The following is a 19,999-nucleotide window of genomic DNA, read 5'->3' as shown; positions in this document are numbered from 1 at the left end:
ATTTCCCACAATGAGGGCCTTATTTGCTAAGGAGGCAACCAGTGAGAGGGTGTAGTTGATGGTTACATTGCTAGTACCATTCATTCAGCCTCTTAGTAATCACAACTAATGAACAGCCCTTCCATTTTGAATTGATCAATTTGAATTAATTCTAAGTTATAGGGTTAAAAATGGCTATTTATACAATTTTAATACTCTTCAGTTAGGAATGCTATTTCTTTTGCTTGAATTACTGATCATTTCAGAAAATAAAAGCGTATCATTTTGGGGGTGTGTATATTTTGTGCTTGTTTCTTTCTTATGTAAATACCTGATCATTAAGTAACTGGGCTGTCAGATAAGTAGAATCAACTGAAGAATTTCAAATGCAGATTCTAGGATCTGCTCTCTGGAAACCCAGTGGGTCTCTGTGGGGTTGGGAGAACCTGTATTTTTTTTTTAGCTACTCCTGTGATTCTGATGTCCGGTCAAGTTTAGGAACCAGCCATAGTTTGTGTAATTCTCTTACATACATTCTAAGGCTGGCTTTTGGTTTACACTGAAGATGTTGAGATTTTGTGTTAGATGTTCAGTATTTTTGATGGCAGCAATTTTATTCTGTAGTAAGACTTGAAAGATCTGACTGGCCATAGAGGGGTATATAGTAAATAATGACACTGGTCTTAAAACATTTTTATACAGTTTTTGCTATAATGTGATGTATATGTTTCTGAAAAATCTTGTGGTTTTACAAATCATGTACTAAAAAGGTCTAGTAAAATTAGAGCTGTACAAATCACTCAAAATCTATACAGCTTTGTATCCAGAGCACTAATAAAAGCAACAACAGTCCTAATAATAGTGCAGTTAAAAAGATAATGTCAAATTGCTAGTAAGTACAGAAATACTACAGTAAATATAGGATTTTATCTATAAAATCCGTACCAGACACAGTGTGGGACTAAGTTGAGGCTAGCATCAGAATGGTCTGAATGGGCATTATGCACAGTACGATGAGCCCCTGCATTTTATTGCATCCACCATATGGTCGTGAACTTCCTGTTACACTGGATGTACCTGACTGAAAACATTAATGTGTGGGAAAAAATTACTACATATAACCTGAATATGATCTAATTCATGTTACAGAAATGTGTTATAGCAGAAGAGATCATATTTAGTGATCATTTTGGGGAACAGCGTAGTGATCATCTCTGGAGTCCGACTCCCAGCTCCACCCTTATGTCCTGGGGCAAATCACTTATCCCTTTTATGCCTATTTCTTTTGTATTTTTAAAAAAATATTATGAAAGTGTTTTTGAAAATATTGTAGGACAGCAGAAGGGAGAATGCTTTGGGCTGGGGAATAATTTGAAAATTTTTTAGTGGAGGAGACATTTTAGCCGTTCCTTCACAAATAACCTAAGAGTTAAATACCACTTATAAATTATGTGACCTTGGGCAAGCCTCAGTTCCCTTATATGTAATATAGGGGACAGTGTTGTTTTCTTGGTAACATCACTAGGTTTTTGTAGGTATCAGAATTAAAATGAGATACTTTGTGAAAATTTACCATACAATTAATTGTAAGGTAGGAAAAGGAAACATGACTTTTTTTTTTTTTTTTAAGATTTTATTTATTTGTCAGAGAGCGAGCACAAGCAGGCGAGTGGCAGGGAGAGGGAGAGGGAGAAGCAGACTCCCCGCTGAGTAGGAGTGATGTGGGGGACTAGATCCTGAAACCTGGGATCATGACCTGAGCTGAAGGCAGTTGCTTAAGTGACTGAGCCACCCAGGTGTCCCGGAAACATGAATTTCTAAAGTTGAATTTACTAGCTGACTTCAGATGGAGGTGGTCTTTAAGATTTCATCTAACTTTGAAAGTAGTTGAATTTCTGACATTTTTATAAGTGCTCGTCGTTTCAAGTTCTGTGCGTTCTCTGACACAGATATTTCTCTGGTCTTTCATTCTTTTCAGCATTAAGTAGCCATTGGCCAAATTCTTCTTTACTGTTATAGACATCTACACCAAATATTCAGTTAGGCAAATGTTCCTGATTTCAGAGATGATAGCCTAACAGGAATGTCAGTCAACCTAGGAATTACCCCCCATATTGATTCACAGCTGGGGTCTATGCAGTTGAGAATTCTGACACCTTGGTGTTATTTCCAGAATGTTTTGAATACTTTTCTGATATCCCCAGATAATCTGGTTAATATTTTGTGTCATTTGTGATTTTTTAAAAAAGATTTTATTTATTTGAGAAAGAGAGTGAGGTCTCTCACTCTCTCTCTCCCTTTCAAAGGAAGAGGGAGAAGCAGACTCCCCACTGAGCAGGGAGCCTGGTGCAGGGCTTGATCCCAGAACCCTGGGATAATGAACTGAATCGAATGCAGATGCTTAACTGACTGAGCCACCCAGGCGCCCCTCATCTGTGAATTTATAAGGAGTTATGTTTACTTTTTGCCCTCCTCCTTTTTACCCTCATATTTTGCCCTTAGCTGACCAGAGACTCCATTTCATCTAGCTCTTCCTCCCTCCCCATCCCTATTTAAAACTAACCTCTTTTGTGCTGCCAATTTCAATGAAATTAAGTTCTAATTAAAATAATTTTCAACTTACAGTTTGAATACTCAACAAGCTTGACACTCTCAAAGATAATTTGCTTTTAAATTGTTGTTAATCAAAATAAATCTCTAAATAGGTTATGAGTCAGTTTTATTAATGTGTGCATATTTTGAACTGTTTGGGGATAGAAAAAAGGATTGAAGATTTCTGTTTTAAAACCACACTTGAAGGAACATCCTTAGTTTTTTCCTTGGAAAACAATGCTGTGACCATATTTTCTTGTTGCCTACTCATTTCCTGGAATGTGTTGCACCTGTGTTTATTTTTAAGCTCTTTAGTATTAGACTGACTGTGTAGTTATGGGAAAATTATAGTGAATTCAGTTTTCAATGCTTTTTCTTTTAAAAGTTTAGTTCCCTAAAATCTGTGTTTTAGATGTAAGATTCCCACCCTTCCCTTGGCTTAATTTCTCTTTGTCATTTGCTTTGAAATATGTCAGAGTGCTTTAAAAGTAGTAAATTGCTGTACTAGTCTAAGGTGATATTTTTATTGTGCTGTTATCTGTTTTGTATTTTATATTTGAAAAATGACAGAGTGGATGGTAATCATTGGCTGGTGGTTTGAAGCTGGCAGACAAACCAGTGCATGATGAATTATCTTTTTCCATTTGTTCACTTAAGAACTCCTAGTTAGTTTGTGGATATAGTAGATAATTATAGAATCTTTTCCTGTTTTAACTGTTCTTTGGCTTGTAGATTCTGATACACTGGCCAAATAGTAACAGTGTTTTCTCGGGGTGGATGGAGAGGAGATGGTCTAATTCTGGGCAAACTCTGTTACTTGGTACTAATGTGTTGGATTTCCAAGCTCATGAAGATGTTTATTGTTTATTCCTCTTATATACTGTATGTGAATTGGTGTTTTCTAAGATATATACAGGCTGTTATATAGGTAAATCTTTGACCTCTTGATTCCTACTAATCATTTAATTTCAAATGTTTAAGAGTTAGTGATACAAGTTTAGTGTACTAGGTTTCGGGGTATTTCTGTATTTCAACTTTATTCATCTAGTTGATAGTTTATTCCAGGATATCAGTTGTTTCTAATTCCTGCCCAAATAGGAGCCATGATAATGTTTCTGTCCTTTCTTTTAAGGATATTCCATAGTTCATACAGCTTTTATGTTGCCCTTCTAAAATGATAGGGACTGACTAGTGGCAAACATACTGGGTTGAGTTTTAGTATTAGTCATAGATTGTTCAGATGTGTGCAGATATTGCCAATGAACTTAGTAGATCATGTAGGAGGATATAGTAATGTCATAGATGGCCGTAGAGGATGCAAGAGCCCATTTGGAAGTCAAAACAACACTTGAGACCTCTTAATGTGCATTGCCTCATATAGCTGCCCCACTCGGACCTGTTTAAGTCATTGCAAGAATATATTATCTATGGCCCTTTGGTTACTTTTGTTTTTGTATTTTCTAATATTTTACTATTTTGTTTGTTCATTTGATTAATATTTATTTTAGAAGGCTGGTAGATGAGGCAGAAAATATCAAACTAAAGCATTCCATATAGCTTTTAAGAATTAATGCCTGTAGGGGCACCTGGTAGCTCAGTGGGTTAAGCGTCTGCCTTTGGCTCAGGTCGTGATCTCAGGGTCCTGGGAATGGAGCCTCCACATTGGGCTCCCTGCTCAGCAGGGAGTCTGCTTCTCCCTCTCCCTCTGCCCCTCTTCCTGCTTGTGCGCCTGCCTGCGCTCCCTTTCTCTCTCTCAAATAAATAAAATCTTAAAAAAAAGAGAAAGAATTAATGCCTGTAAAGGAAATATGAGAGCTAGAGGAGCCTGTAGAACCAGACTGTTGTCATATAATCAGCAAAATCCTGAGTGTTAGAGAATATACAGGATTTGGTTTCTTCAACAAATATATGACAAAAATAAAGGAGAGGAAACCTTGAAATCACAAGGGACTTAAGAGACCTATTAACTATAATACCACCATGTGTGGACTTTGTGATTCAAACAAACCAACTGTTAAAAAGTTCATGACAATTGGAAAGCCTGGTACATTGACTACATATTTATGATATTAAGGGATTATTGGCTAATTACTTTAGGTGAGATAATAATATTTTAGTAATTTAAGAGTCCTTATCTCATGAGAATTTTTGTTCTTCTAAAGAAGTTTAACATTTTTTAGTAGATCTAAAATGTAGATTCATGAAACGTCTTTCTTTTATTACACCTTCTGTTTTTTTAGCACTTACTTACGAATATTGTGGTACGTAGATACTTTATATATCTTGTTTCATCTGATCACCTCAATTGGAATATAATTGGGCATGGTTATTCTGATCAGATGAGGAAATTGAACTTAAGAGATCACAAGTAAATTGCCTGAGTTTACATAGGTAATAAGTGGCACAGAGGAATTTGAGTCATCTTAACTTCATTAAATTAAAAAAAAATCCAACATTATTTCCTAAATGGAAACCATGGATACTCAGAAATAGTACTGTTGTTTTCAAATTGCTTTGTATATTTAACTTGAAAACTACTTATAATAGTGAAACAGTAGCTTAATAAATTACAGATCAGTAAATAACAAGTTAGTTCTGTTTCTAAACATGCTTAATTTACCACAAGGGCGTAGTGATATAATTTGAAGATTCTGAATTGAGACTTAAGAAACAGCTTTATTATTTTGAAGTAATTTTTTGAGATACTATAAAATATACTTTGCATTTACTACATCTTTTGAAAATATCCCATGAAGAGCACCACAGATAATAATAATAATCTCTGGTTCTAGCCAAATCAGAAGAAATAGGCAGATGCTCAATCCCTAATTAATGCGTCATTCAAACTTAAATATAAATCTGTGTATATTTTAAAGAGCTATCTACATTTACTTCTTTTTACTTCTCTGTTATAGTTTACTCATCTAAAGATTTACATTATTATTATTTTTGTAATTGATAAAATTTACCAGAACAGATTTCTGTAACAATGGATAATGGGAAAAAAAATGCCTGTTTCCTGAAATAAAGCTAAATGAGCAGGTAAGAACTTAATTCTCCTTTCTGAGAAAATAAAATTGAGGGGCGCCTGGGTGGCTCAGTCGTTAAGCGTCTGCCCTCGGCTCAGGTCATGATCCCAGGGTCCTGGGATCGAGCCCCGCATCAGGCTCCCTGCTCCGCGGGAAGCCTGCTTCTCTCTCTCCCACTCCCCCTGCTTGTGTTCCCTCTCTCGCTGTGTCTCTCTCTGTCAAATAAATAAATAAAATCTTAAAAAAAAAAAAAATTGAAGAATTACTGATATCAGGAGTAGAAGTACACTTACTTACATCAGAATACTATGCCTCAGATTCACATTTACAAGTATGGGTTTAGCTTCTATTATTTGAGGAGAGGATGATTGTGCTTTGAGAAAAGTGCTTGTAGTTTTATAAGTAGTTGAATGAATTTTAGAGAACTCTAAAACATGAAAGAACTTGCTATTGTTGACTCCCACTGTGACTCTTGCCACCCTTGCCAGCTGATAACAAGGGAGCGGGTGGAATAAAATAAGTAGCAGGCTGCCAGAATTACTTGGGTCTCAAATCAGCATGCACTAGAGCGAGCTATCCAGGTAAGGACACCAGTAGGTAAAAGCATTTGATTTATTGGCATTTTTTTCTAGTATTTTGTGGACGAGACTCTAACAAGCTATATTATGCAATACCCTGAACTTTAAAAAAAAGATTTTACTTATTTATTTATTTGTTTATTTGTTTATTTATTTCTTGCACCAGCAGGGGGAGGGACAGAGAGAGAGGGAGAGAGAGAATCCCAAGCAGATTCCATACTGATCACGGATCCTGATGCGGCCTTGATCCCACGACCCCAAGATCACAACCTGAGCCTAAATCAAGAGTTGGGCCTTTAACCAACTGAGCCACCCATGCACCCTACCCTGAGCTTTTTGCTTAGCCCTAATTTAATTTTTTTCCCCTAGTGATTTCATCCTAGTCTCTCCCAGACCTTCCACTAAGATAGAGTTTAGTTGAATCATTTGCTTTCTTCCCTGATTATTACTCATTAAATTTACATTTAGCATTTTTCTTTGCAATATCATTAATATTAGGAAGCGGTCCGGTTATAGGAATTACCAGAAGTACTGTACATAAATTTCCATTTTTGCCAAGACTACAGTTTTCTAAGGCCCTAAACTTATAAAAGTAATGTAAGCCTTTTTGTTCTGTACCTCACTGATTATGATATATTCAGTGAGAATTCTGGCTCAGGAAATAATTTCTTTAATTCAACATTATATTAAAGAATACTGAATCTTTATTGTGTTTATAAGGCCTCTTACCAGATCAGTTCCAACATAATTAATTCTTAACTTTTGCCACTGTGCTTTTATTTATTACTTTTTAGCAGTGTTTTCATTTAACCATTTACATTTAGATGTTGTATTTTAGTGGGCTTAAGTTCATTGCTAGAAGAATTATAACTTGTTTCAGAGTTTAATTTTATCTGTAGATTGAAAAACTATTGTGAGTAGTGTCTCAGACCAGTGAGGATATCTTGAGATCTCTAGATTGTGATGAAGCAAGTGTTTTTGTTTTGTTATTTATTGAGTCTACTAATGGAATGCTCACGCTAAGACAGTTTGCCTGTTCTGTGTGCCCCATGGCTTGGGAGTTGTATGAATTGTTCTCTTCGGTCTCTGACTCATTTCATTTGGAAGACTATGTTAATGCTGATACCATGTTCTTTTCCCCTTGTGCAAGAGCACCTTGAGCTCTTGAGTTTTGGAAAAAAGTATTCTTGGGTTGGATTTTATGAACTTTTGAAAGGGAAACAGTGAAACAAGGTGATGTGGTATATGAATTTGACGGTAAGTAGATGCAGTCTTTGCACTTACAGTAGAGGCATTAGATTTCTTTATTAATGAGGTGCAAATTCCATAGATTTTGGTTCTTCTTTGAGGAGGGATTAAATTCATGCTGTAGAGGAGGAATTAAATTTATATTAATTCCTATTACAGATTTATTTCATGATTCTGAGATCCTGATATATAAAGAATTTCTAAGTTTCCTTAGTTATTTAGCCCATGTGCTTGTTTTTGCTTTTCTCCTTTGCTATTTTACTTGTTTTTAATCATCATTTTAGATTTGCCTTGGTCTGTACAAGAATATTGCCTTATTTATGCACACTGACTTATTTATTTTTGAATTTATATTCCCTAAGCTTGGGACTTACATTTTTCTGTTGTTCACTTGTGTGTATTTATTCAGTAAGCATTTATTGTTGCTATCTGTGGTACAGGACATGGCAGACATTAGCACTCAACTATTCAAGAGAAAAAACTATGGAATGGATCTTGTAACTTATGAGTTAACTTGTTTAAAACCAAAGAATTAAATAGCTAACACATTTTTCTGTTAGAAATTAAAAACATTGTAGATAAATTAAGGAAGAAAGTAAAAATTACTCAGTGTTTTTGTTATATGCTCTCCTAAGTTTTATATATATATACATATATATATATAGACTTTTTCTTATAATAATGGAATCTACTCTATATAGTGTTTCTAATTTCTTTTCTTTCTTTCTTTTCTTTTTTTTTTTTTTTTTTGCACTTACTGATACCAAACAGAGTATAGCACTACGGTTAAAAATTTGTTGAAGAAGTCTGATTACGTAGACTGTCAGTATTTTTCTTCAATCAGTATTTACATGAGATGAAGATTCTAGAATGTGTAACAATTGATGGTAGTTACTGATCCAATGAAAACATAGCCTGAGATTATATATTTGTTGAAGGCAGTGTTCTGTATTATAATAAATATTGCACATTTTAAAACTTGAATACCAGAAAGTATGCTTTTAATCTTTGCTTGGTTGACTAAGGATACAGAATTTAAAAGCAATAAATGATTTTAGTTAAATTTTGGGAGAGCTTATGCATATACTCAGGAAATTTCCACTTAAAATCACTTATTAAGGAGATTGGAAATGTCATGCTGAACTGTCTTATGATCTAATTTTATATGTACTTTGTAATCTTTGTATTAATATGATGAGGGGAGTATATGAGTTTTTGGTTCTAATTTTTGATTTTCCATCCACATTCATGAAAGGGATTCAAATAAGTAGAAAATTACTTAGTTGAGACTTGTTTCCTTTTATTTATTAGATTACTACTCTCTTTTAAATAATGGTAAAAATGACAAAGTGATATAACTAAAGAAAGCCAGTATTTACAGATTAAATATCTTATTTCTCAGTTTTTATATAATTACAACAATAAAAACATTCCATGGCATCAGTGATGATGAGTGTGATGGACGTCATTTACAGAGGATCTCATCTTTACTGTGCAATATGATAGTTTCATTACATGCATTATTTCTGATCCACACATTAACCTTACAAGGTTGTTATTATTCCTCTTTTAGAGATTACCAAACTGACACTCAGTTTAAGCTACCTAACTCAAACCACACTATCTATAAATGACATAGTTGAGATTTGAAACAATGTCTGTCTGATTTCAAAATATTTCCATTTCTATTGAAATTTTTTTCCAGTTTCATTTTTGAAATACAACATTTTTAAAAAATACATATATTGTTGTGATAAGAGTGGATACATTGTTAAGATATCCATTTTTTGAAATTTTATTTAGCTTTTTTGAAGAGTTGTTCAGAGTTAGATCTCGCTTTGAATATATATTTCTAACGAGGCAAATCTGCTCTAACATGGTATGTTCCATTTTCTAGCCAAATAGACTTTTTCTGTTGTGTTTAAAGTGATCTATATAGGATCATGTTAAATTAATTGTATATTTTAGGTATTTTAATGAAATAAATTTATTTTTAAATAAACAAATATATTTATTTTACTTAAATAAATTTTAATGAAATAAAGTATGCATAATTGTTTGCCCTTTGGATACATTTGTAAACTGAAGCAGATGTCTGTGTATGATGATCCAGAATACAGGAGTATTCTGTAGTAAAAAAAAAAAATAGGTATTCTTTTGAAGTTAGTTACTGCAATGTAAGAAACCTACAAACCACCTACAATTGGTTGGAAAAACAATTAAAAAATTTTTTTAAAGATTGTATTTATTTATTTATTTAGAGAGTGTGCACAAGTGGGGGGAGGGGCAAAGGGAGAGGGAGAGAGAGGATCTCAAGTAGACTCCACTCTGAACATGGAGCCCAACTCCAGGCTTGATCCCATGACCCTGAGAACATGAGCTGAGCTGAAATCAGGAGTCAGCTGCTCAACTGACTGAGCCACCCAGGCACCCCAGTTAGAAAAACAATTTTTTTTTTATTATGTTATGTTAATCACCATACATTACATCATTAGTTTTTTTTTTTTTTTTTTTTTTTTAGAGATTTTATTTATTTATTTTGACAGAGAGAGAGAGAGAGACAGCGAGAGAGGGAACACAAGCTGGGGGGACTGGAAGAGGGAGAAGCAGGCTTCCCGCAGAGCAGAGAGCCCGATGCGGGGCTCGATCCCAGGACCCTGGGATCATGACCTGAGCCGAAGGCAGACGCTTAACGACTGAGCCACCCAGGCGCCCCTACATCATTAGTTTTTGATGTAGTGTTCCATGATTCATTATTTGTGTGTACCAGCCAGTGCTCCATGCAGAATGTGCCCTCTTTAATACCCATCACCAGGCTAACCCATCCTCCCACCCCCCTCTCCTCCAGAACCCTCAGTTTGTTTTTCAGAGTCCATCGTCTTTCAAACAATTTAAAGAAAAAAGTAATCTGGAATTTAGAATGAATATATAGTATAAGAATGATTTATGATGGATGACATTTGTACATTATATATGGTGCTTTTTATGTTGGAAGAAAATCTTGTTATTGTAAATATTTTAGGAATTGTGCTTAACTTTTCTTTCTAATACAATTATTATGTATATATATATATGAATTACACCTAGACACATGCTATTCACATTGAGAATACATAACTTTATGCAAAGTCTGTTTGGTATATCTGTATTTAAAGGTTTTTTTTTTTTTTTAAGATTTTATTTATTTATTTGAGAGAGTACAAGCAAGGGGAGGAGGGAGAGGGAGAAGCAGGCTTCCACTGAGCAGAGAGCCCGATGTGGGCTCGATCCCAGGACCCTGGGATCATGACCTGAGCCAAAGACAGATGCTTAACTGACTGAGCCACCCAGACGCCCTGGTATATCTGTGTTTAGAGTCAGAATTGTGAAGCATTCTGTGGACAAAGCTTGCTGCCTAGTTCAGGAGATATTTATTGACCTTTTGGCTATGTTTTGAACAGAATTGATAAAAACAATTCTAATTTAAAGTGTGGGAAAATGAGCACTGAAATGGGAGTATCAGGACCTCAGTTCTCTTCCTGCTCTGCTGCTATTTTGTTTTGTGATCACTACGTGCACCCTTTTTTTGTAGTCAACCCAAACGTGTGGGGAACGCTGTGTAGAAATGAATGCAGGTCGTCAGTATACAACAAAATTACGAGATCAGAGAGGGTCAGGCTAATGAGCTTAATGTAGATCAAATTGAAAGCCACATATTTTCCCCATAGAAATAGTATTTTACATGGTGGTTAGATTTTAGGTAGATTTTTAAAAAGTATTTTTTTTTTAAAGATTTTATTTATTTGAGAGCGAGAGTGAGAGAGAGAGAGAGCACAAGAGGGGGGAGCGGGAGAGGGAGAAGCAGTCTCCCCGCTGAGCAGGGAGCCCGATGTGGGACTCGATCCCGGGACTCCAGGATCATGACCTGAGCCGAAGGCAGTCGCCTAACCACTGAGTCACCCAGGCGCCCTAAAAAGTATTTTTAATACAGACTTATAAAGTGAGTAACCCTGGACAAATTATTACACTAAGCTTCAATTTCTTTACCTGTAATATGAGGATTATAATAGCTCCTACGTGTGAGAATTACATAATAAATTATAATTAATTTTGTAAGGCCCACAATGTTTGGCAATTAAATAAGTACTCAGTGTATGTTTACTGTTATTATTACTACCACTGCTGCTAGAAAAATAAGCCACTTTAAAAATATTTTTCTTGAAAAAGATGTATTCTAATTTCAGATTCTTAAACTGTCACGAAAATTCCTTTTCCTCTTGCTGCAGTGGGGTTGGGAACTCCCCTATCTCTTGTCTTCCTTACCTCTTGGTGATTAGAGGATGAAGACTCAGTTAGTTCTCAACTACCGATGACGACTCCTGTGGTTTAGGTCAGAGACTTGGGTCCTACAAAAGTTTGTTGTGGAAGTGAAGTCTGGTCAGGTTTCAGGCCAGTCGGGGAAAAAGGAGTTAAAGCAGTGGTGGTCTTCAGGAATATGGAATCCTCTCAATTTTTGGTAGCTCCCTTGATTGACTCCGCTGTGTGCCTTACGTGCCCCCTGCTATTCACTACCTTACGTTTCTGCTAGATTTTCATTAGCTACTGAAGAAGGGAACAGAACGCATGTTGATTTTGAATTTAAAAACTTTTTTTGAACTGATAGCAGAGTCAAAACTGTGAGACCTGTGGAAGGTCTTCCTTGGTGCAAAGGTCAGGTTGGTGGGCTCGAAGGCTCTCACTGGCGCGGGGCTGTCTGGGGACGTACGGTTCTGCAGTGGCCCCAGGATTAGAAAAGGAGATTTCCTGAGTGAGCTTTTGTTGGTCAGACTGTCCTCAGGATTCTGTGTAAAAGTACTGCTTACAGTTCACGTTTTCATGTTTGAAAGGACTTGAGGAAATAAGGCAATCAACGACAGTAATGAAGGAGCAGAAAAAATGATCAAAAGGAAAGGTGATGGATTCATGAAACACATTAAAGGAGTTAGATTTGTTTAGGAGAAAAAAAGACCTAAATAATTAAAATAACATTTAAAAATCTGATTCTTTGCTGGGGGCATATAAAAGACTATATTAAAATTAGTTATTGTTTTGCGAGGGTGATGTGTGCATGACACAGTGAAAACCTGTCTCCCTGTCATTGGTCTTGGCTAGCTATGTTTTTCCCTTGGAGACAGCAGCTGTCACTGGTGCTGTCCTTCTGTGCATATTCTGCGTGCGTAGTCCCGTGTGTTTCTCCTCCCTCTTCTTCGAAAATGTGAATGGGAGCGTTTCATATATACTGTTGTCCACCTTTACCTCTTTCTTCTTTGCCTTAGTAGCGTGCGTTAGGTTTTGTGTCATGTCATGATCAGTGGGGCTGCCTTGTGTTTCTCATTTGCCCAACTGTATAGCATTCCATTCTGTGGCGATTCCATAATTTGATTTTCCAGTTTTCTGTTAAACGAGCAAGTTAGGTGGTTTTTGCTATTCTATTTTGCTGTTATAAAGTTTACTGCCATGAATATTTCTGTTCATTTCTTATTTCCACCTGTGAAAATAAAGTAATTTCCTAGAAAGGGAATTGCTGGGCCAAAAGATGAATATCTGACATGTCAGTGGTTGGTACCAATGTGGCTGTTTTCTGAGTAACAGTTGTGTTGTTGCCAGTGTTATAGATGCTATACTTTTCCCTCATTTCCCAGCAGGTCATTTTATTGCTGCCATGGGCGTCTGCAGTTTAAGTGATGTGTAAAAATGTTGCATGCTTTTGTTTGATCTAATTGTCAAGGTCTTTTAACCTTAGAGTATTTATTTATTTTTTTTCTTTAAAAGGTCATGGACAAGCCTGGAGGCTGTTATGTCCCATTTTGGATACCTGAGCAAGGTGTATCTGGCAGTTATTACTGCGGGGAAGGGAAGATGGGTGTACTATTAGAAGGCATGAAGTTGGGCAGGTCCCTACAGCATGCTTGTCTTCTCTCTGAATTGTGATCCTCCTTAACTGTGAAGTCTGTAACTGTGCCTCTCATTGTGGTTGGCCCAGGAGACTTTTACATATAGTGTTAGGCTTTCTGGTTTTCTGTTTACCTTTCTTAATTCTGAAATAGTGAAATAAGAAAATCCTGCACTTTGAAAAGTTATTTTCTCCACTTATTAACTGGAGACTCGAGTAGAGAAAAATAGTTATTAAATCAATAATTAGTGAAAAATCACCTTCATTTGGGTTCTGAGTTTGGTTATGTAGGTCACGGAGCCTGAGGCAGTGGGAGGGGCCTGGGTGTCACTGGTGTAGAGCATCAGAGGCAGGGAGTGTGCTGTATGTGATTTCCTGTCTTCACCCCAACTGTAATTAAAATAGCACGCAGTAGACCGTGGCCCGGCGTGATCACATACCACTGTGTGTCAGCCACACGCTTGGGCGTACAGAAGTAGAGCTGAACACCTTGAACGCTGGTGGTGGTCTTTATTCCATGCCTTGAGGTTTAAATTTTTTGAATACAAGATGGAGACTGAAAGTGAGAGTAGCACTTCAGGAGATGATAGTGTCTTTTGGTTGGATTCTGAAGTTTTAACCGAGATGACTGGCAGTGAAGGGGGAGAGAGGGAAGACAACTTCAGGTAATTATGTAATTCACAGTTCTCTCTCTCACCTTTGTTCCTCTGTCCACTCCCTCCACCCCTGCACCTGTTTCCGATCCTTTCTGTTTTAATCTCTTTTCTGGTAAGACTGTTTTTTCTCAGGGGGAAGGTTTGCAGCTGAAAAGAACAGGTTTCTAGTTGTATATAGCACTCTTCATTCCACAACATGCCCTGAGCTTATAAAATGCATTTTAAATGACTTGTTAGAACACCAGGAAGAGAAGGTGTTAGACAGGTTTTGTAGTAGCATTTCAGGAATTTCAAGTACAGACTCATAATGAATGAACTACCTACCACTCCTTCCTGTGTCTTATTTGCACCTGATAGATTTGATCTGAATTTGAATGTAATCGGTTTTTCTTCCTCTTTTTTTTTTTTTTTTTTTTTACTCAAATGCCCTCATGTATGTGCCCTCATGTGCTTGGATGCTTTTGTTGCCTTATTCATGTGTGTGAAACATTTTGACTATAAGTACAAATTAATTATTTCATGGCGCTGATCCCTACTCTTGTCTCTGACCTTATATCTCACTCTTCCTTCCCCTCTTGCCGAATCTTTCTTGGTATTGAATTTCTACTTGTAACTTCATAACTGAAGTGTTTAGGGAATGCCTCCTGACTAAGCAGATCGCAAGTTTGGTAGCACTAGTGAAGAAAGAGGTCTTATCCAGCTTGTGGAAACAGTGCCATTGGTTTATTAATTCTGTTACAAATTTTAGAAGGCTTTTTTTCCATACAGTGTTGGCAGATTCATTCTTTTGGAGTTATTAAATCATTTCTTGAAGAAGTTAGTTCTACATATTATCAGTGCCACCCACATGAGCAATTAAACATCTTTATAATTTTACCTATGAGTACTTGGGTAGGTGAACATACCATTATTTACATCAGATCTTGTCTTTATGTTTAATGTTCAAAAAGAGTCTCTGTCAAGTTAAAGAATTTCTTTATCCACAGATTTGACTTTTAATGTCTAGGATAGGGGTGCCTGGGTGGCTCAGTCGGTTGAGCATGCAACTCTTGATTTCGGCTCAGGTCGTGATCTCAGGGTCTTGAGATTGAGCCCCAGGTCGGGCTCAGCACTCAGCGGGGAGTCTGCTTGAGATTCTCTCTCTCAGTCTCCCTCTCTTCCTCTCCCTGCCTGTGCTCCCTCGTACTCTCTCTCTCTAAAATAAGTAAATAAAATCTTAAAAAAAAAAAAAGTCCAGGATAAATGGCAGAAAGGACTGATTATAAGGAAGTCTTGGTAACCCACATTTAAATTTGCCACTCAGTGGTTAAAATGAATAAGTGTTTTAAATTTGTAGAAAAGTTTAATGCAAAGTATGAAAATGAACTATTAGCATATGAAATTCTTTTTTTGTATCAACTTTCTCATTCTTCCCATAGTTTTATTTGGCCTTTCTTATTTGAGTAAGCTTCTCTCCCAAGATATGCTGATGTTACATATATTCTTTATAATATGGTCAGTGTCTCATGGACAGTTAGAAAAAATAAAGTATTTATTTTGTCGGTATTAAAACTGTTTGACTTGGTCTTAAAATTATAAAAGTTCTTTTGGGGTATTAGTCAAAGGAAGAAACAGTCTGGACTTTGTTGTTGTAATAGATTTGGTACTGTTGTCCCTGATTTACTTGTTAGGCAACAGGAGCCTGTCTGGGGTTTTCTTATGACTGTTAAATTTAAAAACAAATCTGTAGAAGATTGAGCTTTCTTTTCCTCAAGACTATGTGATAGCATTTTCATCCTGAGAAACTGAACTCTAGTGTTTGCATTGTTTTAGGAAACCATGATACAACATAGGGCATTGATCCTTCTTATAGTGATATTTCATATCTGAATGTCATCATGGCTTTCCCAGACCAAATATGTTTTGGAGATTTGATCTTACTTTATTTGAAAGTGCAAGAAAGAGATCTGAGTAAGGCCATATTTCATGTAGTGTTTCTCACCTATTCAGCAGTAAGACATGAGGAAATGCGGCCGCACAGTGCTTTTACCACATTCACAGCAGCGTTCCAGCTAAAATGCCTAACAGGAAAAATGTGTGTGTGGGTGTTGAAGGTGAAGGGTTGGATGGTAGGAGTTGCAGTTGTAACCTTGGGAGAACCAAATAGTAGACTCCGTGTTATGTATGAAAATTGTTTTAGTAAGAGCAGTTTAGTAATTAAGAAAATATACAGAAAAGTCTTAATGTGTTTCTTTAAAATCTGTGCTAATACACATTAAATCAAACTGTCATTGTTTACGTTCTAGTTAATTTCCATTTACACACACACACACAGCGAGGGCAAAAGATTGTGTACTGTTCTTTTTCTCTGAATGGTTTCTAATCTAGGTTTTAAATTCATTCTTAGAAAAATAGCATTGTGTCGTTTGAGACACCATGACTGATGAAGCCATACCATACCTATAGTGTAGGTTCGTGGTGCTTCCAGCTATCATCTGCTTTAGGAGGAAGCACTCACAGATGGGCATTCATGTTTGTCCAGTAGCTTTTGGAATGGCATTTATTTTTAGACTTGGTTGGAAGGAAGGATACTTTTTCTAACATTCTAGCACTGTGGGAGTTGCCCAATCTCCTTCATAGCAATAGTTCAAACTTGTCTACCACTGACTCACAAATCTCTCATTTTCTGATTTCTAATTTATAGAGTGAAGTTATTACCTACCATTATCACTATGTTAAAATAGTTCTTTGACTAGAACATTTAGAGATTATCATAGTCCTTAGAATAGAATAGTCCTTAAGGATCATGAGAAGAGCCCTTCTGTAAATAAGAAGGAGGAATATGAGGCAGAAAAGGAAAAGCAGAGATGTTTTAATTATTTTAAGAGGGTGCCTGGGTGGCTCAGTCGGTTATGCGGCTGCCTTCAGCTCAGGTCATGATCCCAGGATCCTGGTTTCGAGTCCCGCATCGGGCTCCCTGCTTCTCAGGGAGCCTGCTTCTCCCTTTGCCTCTATCTCTCTCTCTCTCATGAATAAATAAATAAAATCTTTAAAAAAAATATTTTAAGAAAGAAAAATTTAATTTTGGAGTTATCATATGCAGTGTATTAAGCCAAATATGTTATGTACAGTATGTCACTTATCAATCCTATAGAGTAGGTAATATTTTTCCCATTTTCCAGATGAGGATATTGTCACTCAGAAAGTCACACATAGACCACATTGTAGGTTTATGGTAGAGCAAAATTTTGAACCCAGGTGTAATTGAATTTGAAAGTGAAATATTTAGCTGCTAAATGTTATTCTCTGGTAAGTAACAGCTTTTAAGAGACTTTTAAGTTGACATCTTAGTTCTGAAATTCCTTCTTATGAAGGGATTTTGAGCAATGGTGATGTATATACAATGAACACAAAAATAAACTAATGCATACAATAAATGTGATCTTTTAGAGATACGACCTCTAGGACACCTAGCAATTATTACTAACACTCAGTCATGAAAGGTCCTGGTTCTTTGGCATTTAAGGTTAGAAATGTTTATCATATAATCTAGTTTAGTCTTTTCTAGTATTATTGACAGATACATATAGACTGGCAAGTATGACATATAGTTCGAAACACAGAGATGATATAGTGCATAATTGAACGACATCTTTAAAACTGTGTACTTTTATTTTAATTAATTAATTAATTTAGAGCATGAGCAGGGAGAGGAGCAGAGAGAAAGGGAGAGTGAAAATTCCAAGCAGAGTCTGCAATGAGCACGGAGCCCGAAGTCGGGCTTGATCTTACAACCTGGAGATCATGACCTGAGCCAAAACTAAGGGTCTGTTGCTCAACGGACTGAGCCACCCAGGTGCCCATAGAACTGTGTACTTTTAAAATCAGTCTGTAGATGCCCAGATCTTTCAATCAGATCTTTGCTTGTATCTCCATAATAATGTGATTTTAAGTGAGAAACTTCTAACTTTAGTTAAACTAGATGATTTGGTGAACATATTTTAATTTTTTGCAATGTCTTTATTGGTTTATAGCATCATAAGACTAATAATAGTTCATATACTTGATTGGTTGGTTGGTTGCTTTATTAATTTTCTGCCTTATTTGAAATGATACTGTGAGTTAGAAGATACTGCAGAAATCCAAATAGGTAACAATGGCTTGGAATATGGTATTATATTTCTTTTAGGTTCTTGCTTTTTTCTTTTAAATCTAGAATGATTTATTTTGATTGGCTAAATTTTTCTGGAAGCCTGTAAAGCTATTTCACAATTCCCTGCTTTTAATACCATGACTGTTTTTTTGTCGTCTGCAGAAATTATTGCTTTTGGGATCCCCGGTCAGTGTTTTTTTTTTTTTTTAAAGTAGGCTTCATGTCCATTGTGGAACCCAACACAGAGCTTGAACTCACGACCCTGAGATCAAGACCTGAGCTGAGATCAAGAGTCGGATACTTAACCGACTGAGCCACCCAGGCGCCCCTCCACCATCCCAGTCAGTTTTTATGAGCCTGGAAGGATAGAGAGGTAGCATTAACAATTACCCAATGACATATATTACCAGTATCACAACCCAGGTCTATTTTATAGTATGTGACTTTTCATAGGCATTTTACCCTTTAATAATCTGTTATATCTGATACCAAAAAAAATGTGTATATTGTAAAAAAAAAATGATATTCTGTAACATTGGATTTATGATCTAGAATATAGATTAGCCCTTAAAATATTCTTTCAACATAAAATACAATTTTCCCCAAACTTAATCTTATCAGTGTCACAAAGATAATAAATTTAATTGTGATCCTCAAAGTCTGATGTGAACATCACTTAATCTCAGAAAATTTTATGCAGTATTGGAGTCTAGCCTTTAGGCTGTCTTTATAATCTGTGAAATAAATCTGTCTTAACCATGAGGCATGTTAGTACAAGGCTTTCTTGGTATTTCAGTAATTAAACTCTTTGGGATGGAATCCAAGGTGAACCTTTCTTCTGTCTATCCTTATGAGTTTTTTGATGTTTAAGAAGGGCCTTAGAGTACAGAAACTATATAAAACTATATGAAAGTTCCTGGCTATCAGGTTATTTATTTAAACATTTAAAAACCAATTTTTCCTTCACCTTTGTATTTAACTTAAACATTAAAACTCCCTTAAGCAGTCATTTGCATGTTCAGACTTAGTAAATGAAGATCTCTGAAACATACAAAGCTCTGTTTATAAATGTGATATAGTCAGTTCCCTTAAAAAAAAAAAATCAAGTGATAGCCTAGCAAGACTAAAATCAGAACAAGCAAAACCTTTCTAGATATTTAATTTTAGAAGATCTGATACACTTTTACTTACCATTAATGATTAGCTTCCCTTTCCATGCTTATATTGAAATATGTATTTTCTTTATTATTTGAAAATCAAAGAATTTCTTCCACTTAGGTGTGCTGTTTTTTTCTACCATGCTTCTCTTTTCTTCTCTACCTCCCCTCCTCTTAAGATCTTCAGAATACTGTTCCATCTTCTTTCTCTCAGTCCCCTTTGGATACTCTTAAATTTACCATGATTTTACGCTACCAGAAACCCTAGTTTTTTGCTAATATGTTTTAATGTTTTTGGTCATTTATTCAGATTTAATTATATGTATCATTGCTTAGTGCTTACTGTTGTTTCCTTCTTATCATCTGCCATCTTAATGTGTCTCTTCTGGTTCATTTGTTTCCTGGTGGATATTTTCTTGAGCATTTTGACATAAGTTCTGTGAGCGACGGATTCTGACTTCTTGCATTGCTCATGCCATTTTCCCCCCTTTTCTTTCATAGGTAACTTGTACTTTCTGTCTGAATGCTTGTAACATTTTCTTTTTATCCTTAGTTCACATGTATTTTATCATCAGTTCTTCAGCTTGGAGCTCAGTGACTTTCAATCCATAGATTTAGACCTTCATGTTAGGACAGATTTTTTATTGTTACCTATTATTTATTTAATTGTTGCCTCTCTATCTGCAGTAATTGTCTCCTTGTGAAACCTATTTCTTG

General features: G+C 35.9%; 1 protein-coding gene across 3 annotated transcripts in view; it reads left to right on the top strand.

Annotated features, from left to right (window-relative positions):
• Positions 1–19,999, top strand: part of ARHGAP32 (Rho GTPase activating protein 32) — a 311,240-nt gene that overhangs the window by 83,845 nt on the left and 207,396 nt on the right. Inside the window, exon 1 of one of the 3 annotated variants that reach the window (XM_032426187.1) lies at positions 11,626–14,002. The exons of 1 other annotated variant lie outside the window; for it this stretch is intronic. In XM_032426187.1, the coding sequence (XP_032282078.1) occupies positions 13,887–14,002 (116 nt within the window). In that variant the 5' untranslated portion in view covers positions 11,626–13,886. Of the gene's footprint in view, positions 1–11,625; positions 14,003–19,999 lie in introns of those variants that run through there. One more of the 3 variants, XM_032426186.1, reaches the window with a different exon arrangement.

This window comes from Phoca vitulina, unplaced genomic scaffold (assembly GCF_004348235.1).
Source record: "Phoca vitulina isolate PV1807 unplaced genomic scaffold, GSC_HSeal_1.0 scaffold34, whole genome shotgun sequence".
Classification (NCBI taxonomy): Eukaryota; Metazoa; Chordata; class Mammalia; order Carnivora; family Phocidae; genus Phoca; species Phoca vitulina.
The sequence above is the reverse complement of the archived record's forward strand: the minus strand, read 5'-3'. Positions and strand labels throughout refer to the sequence as shown.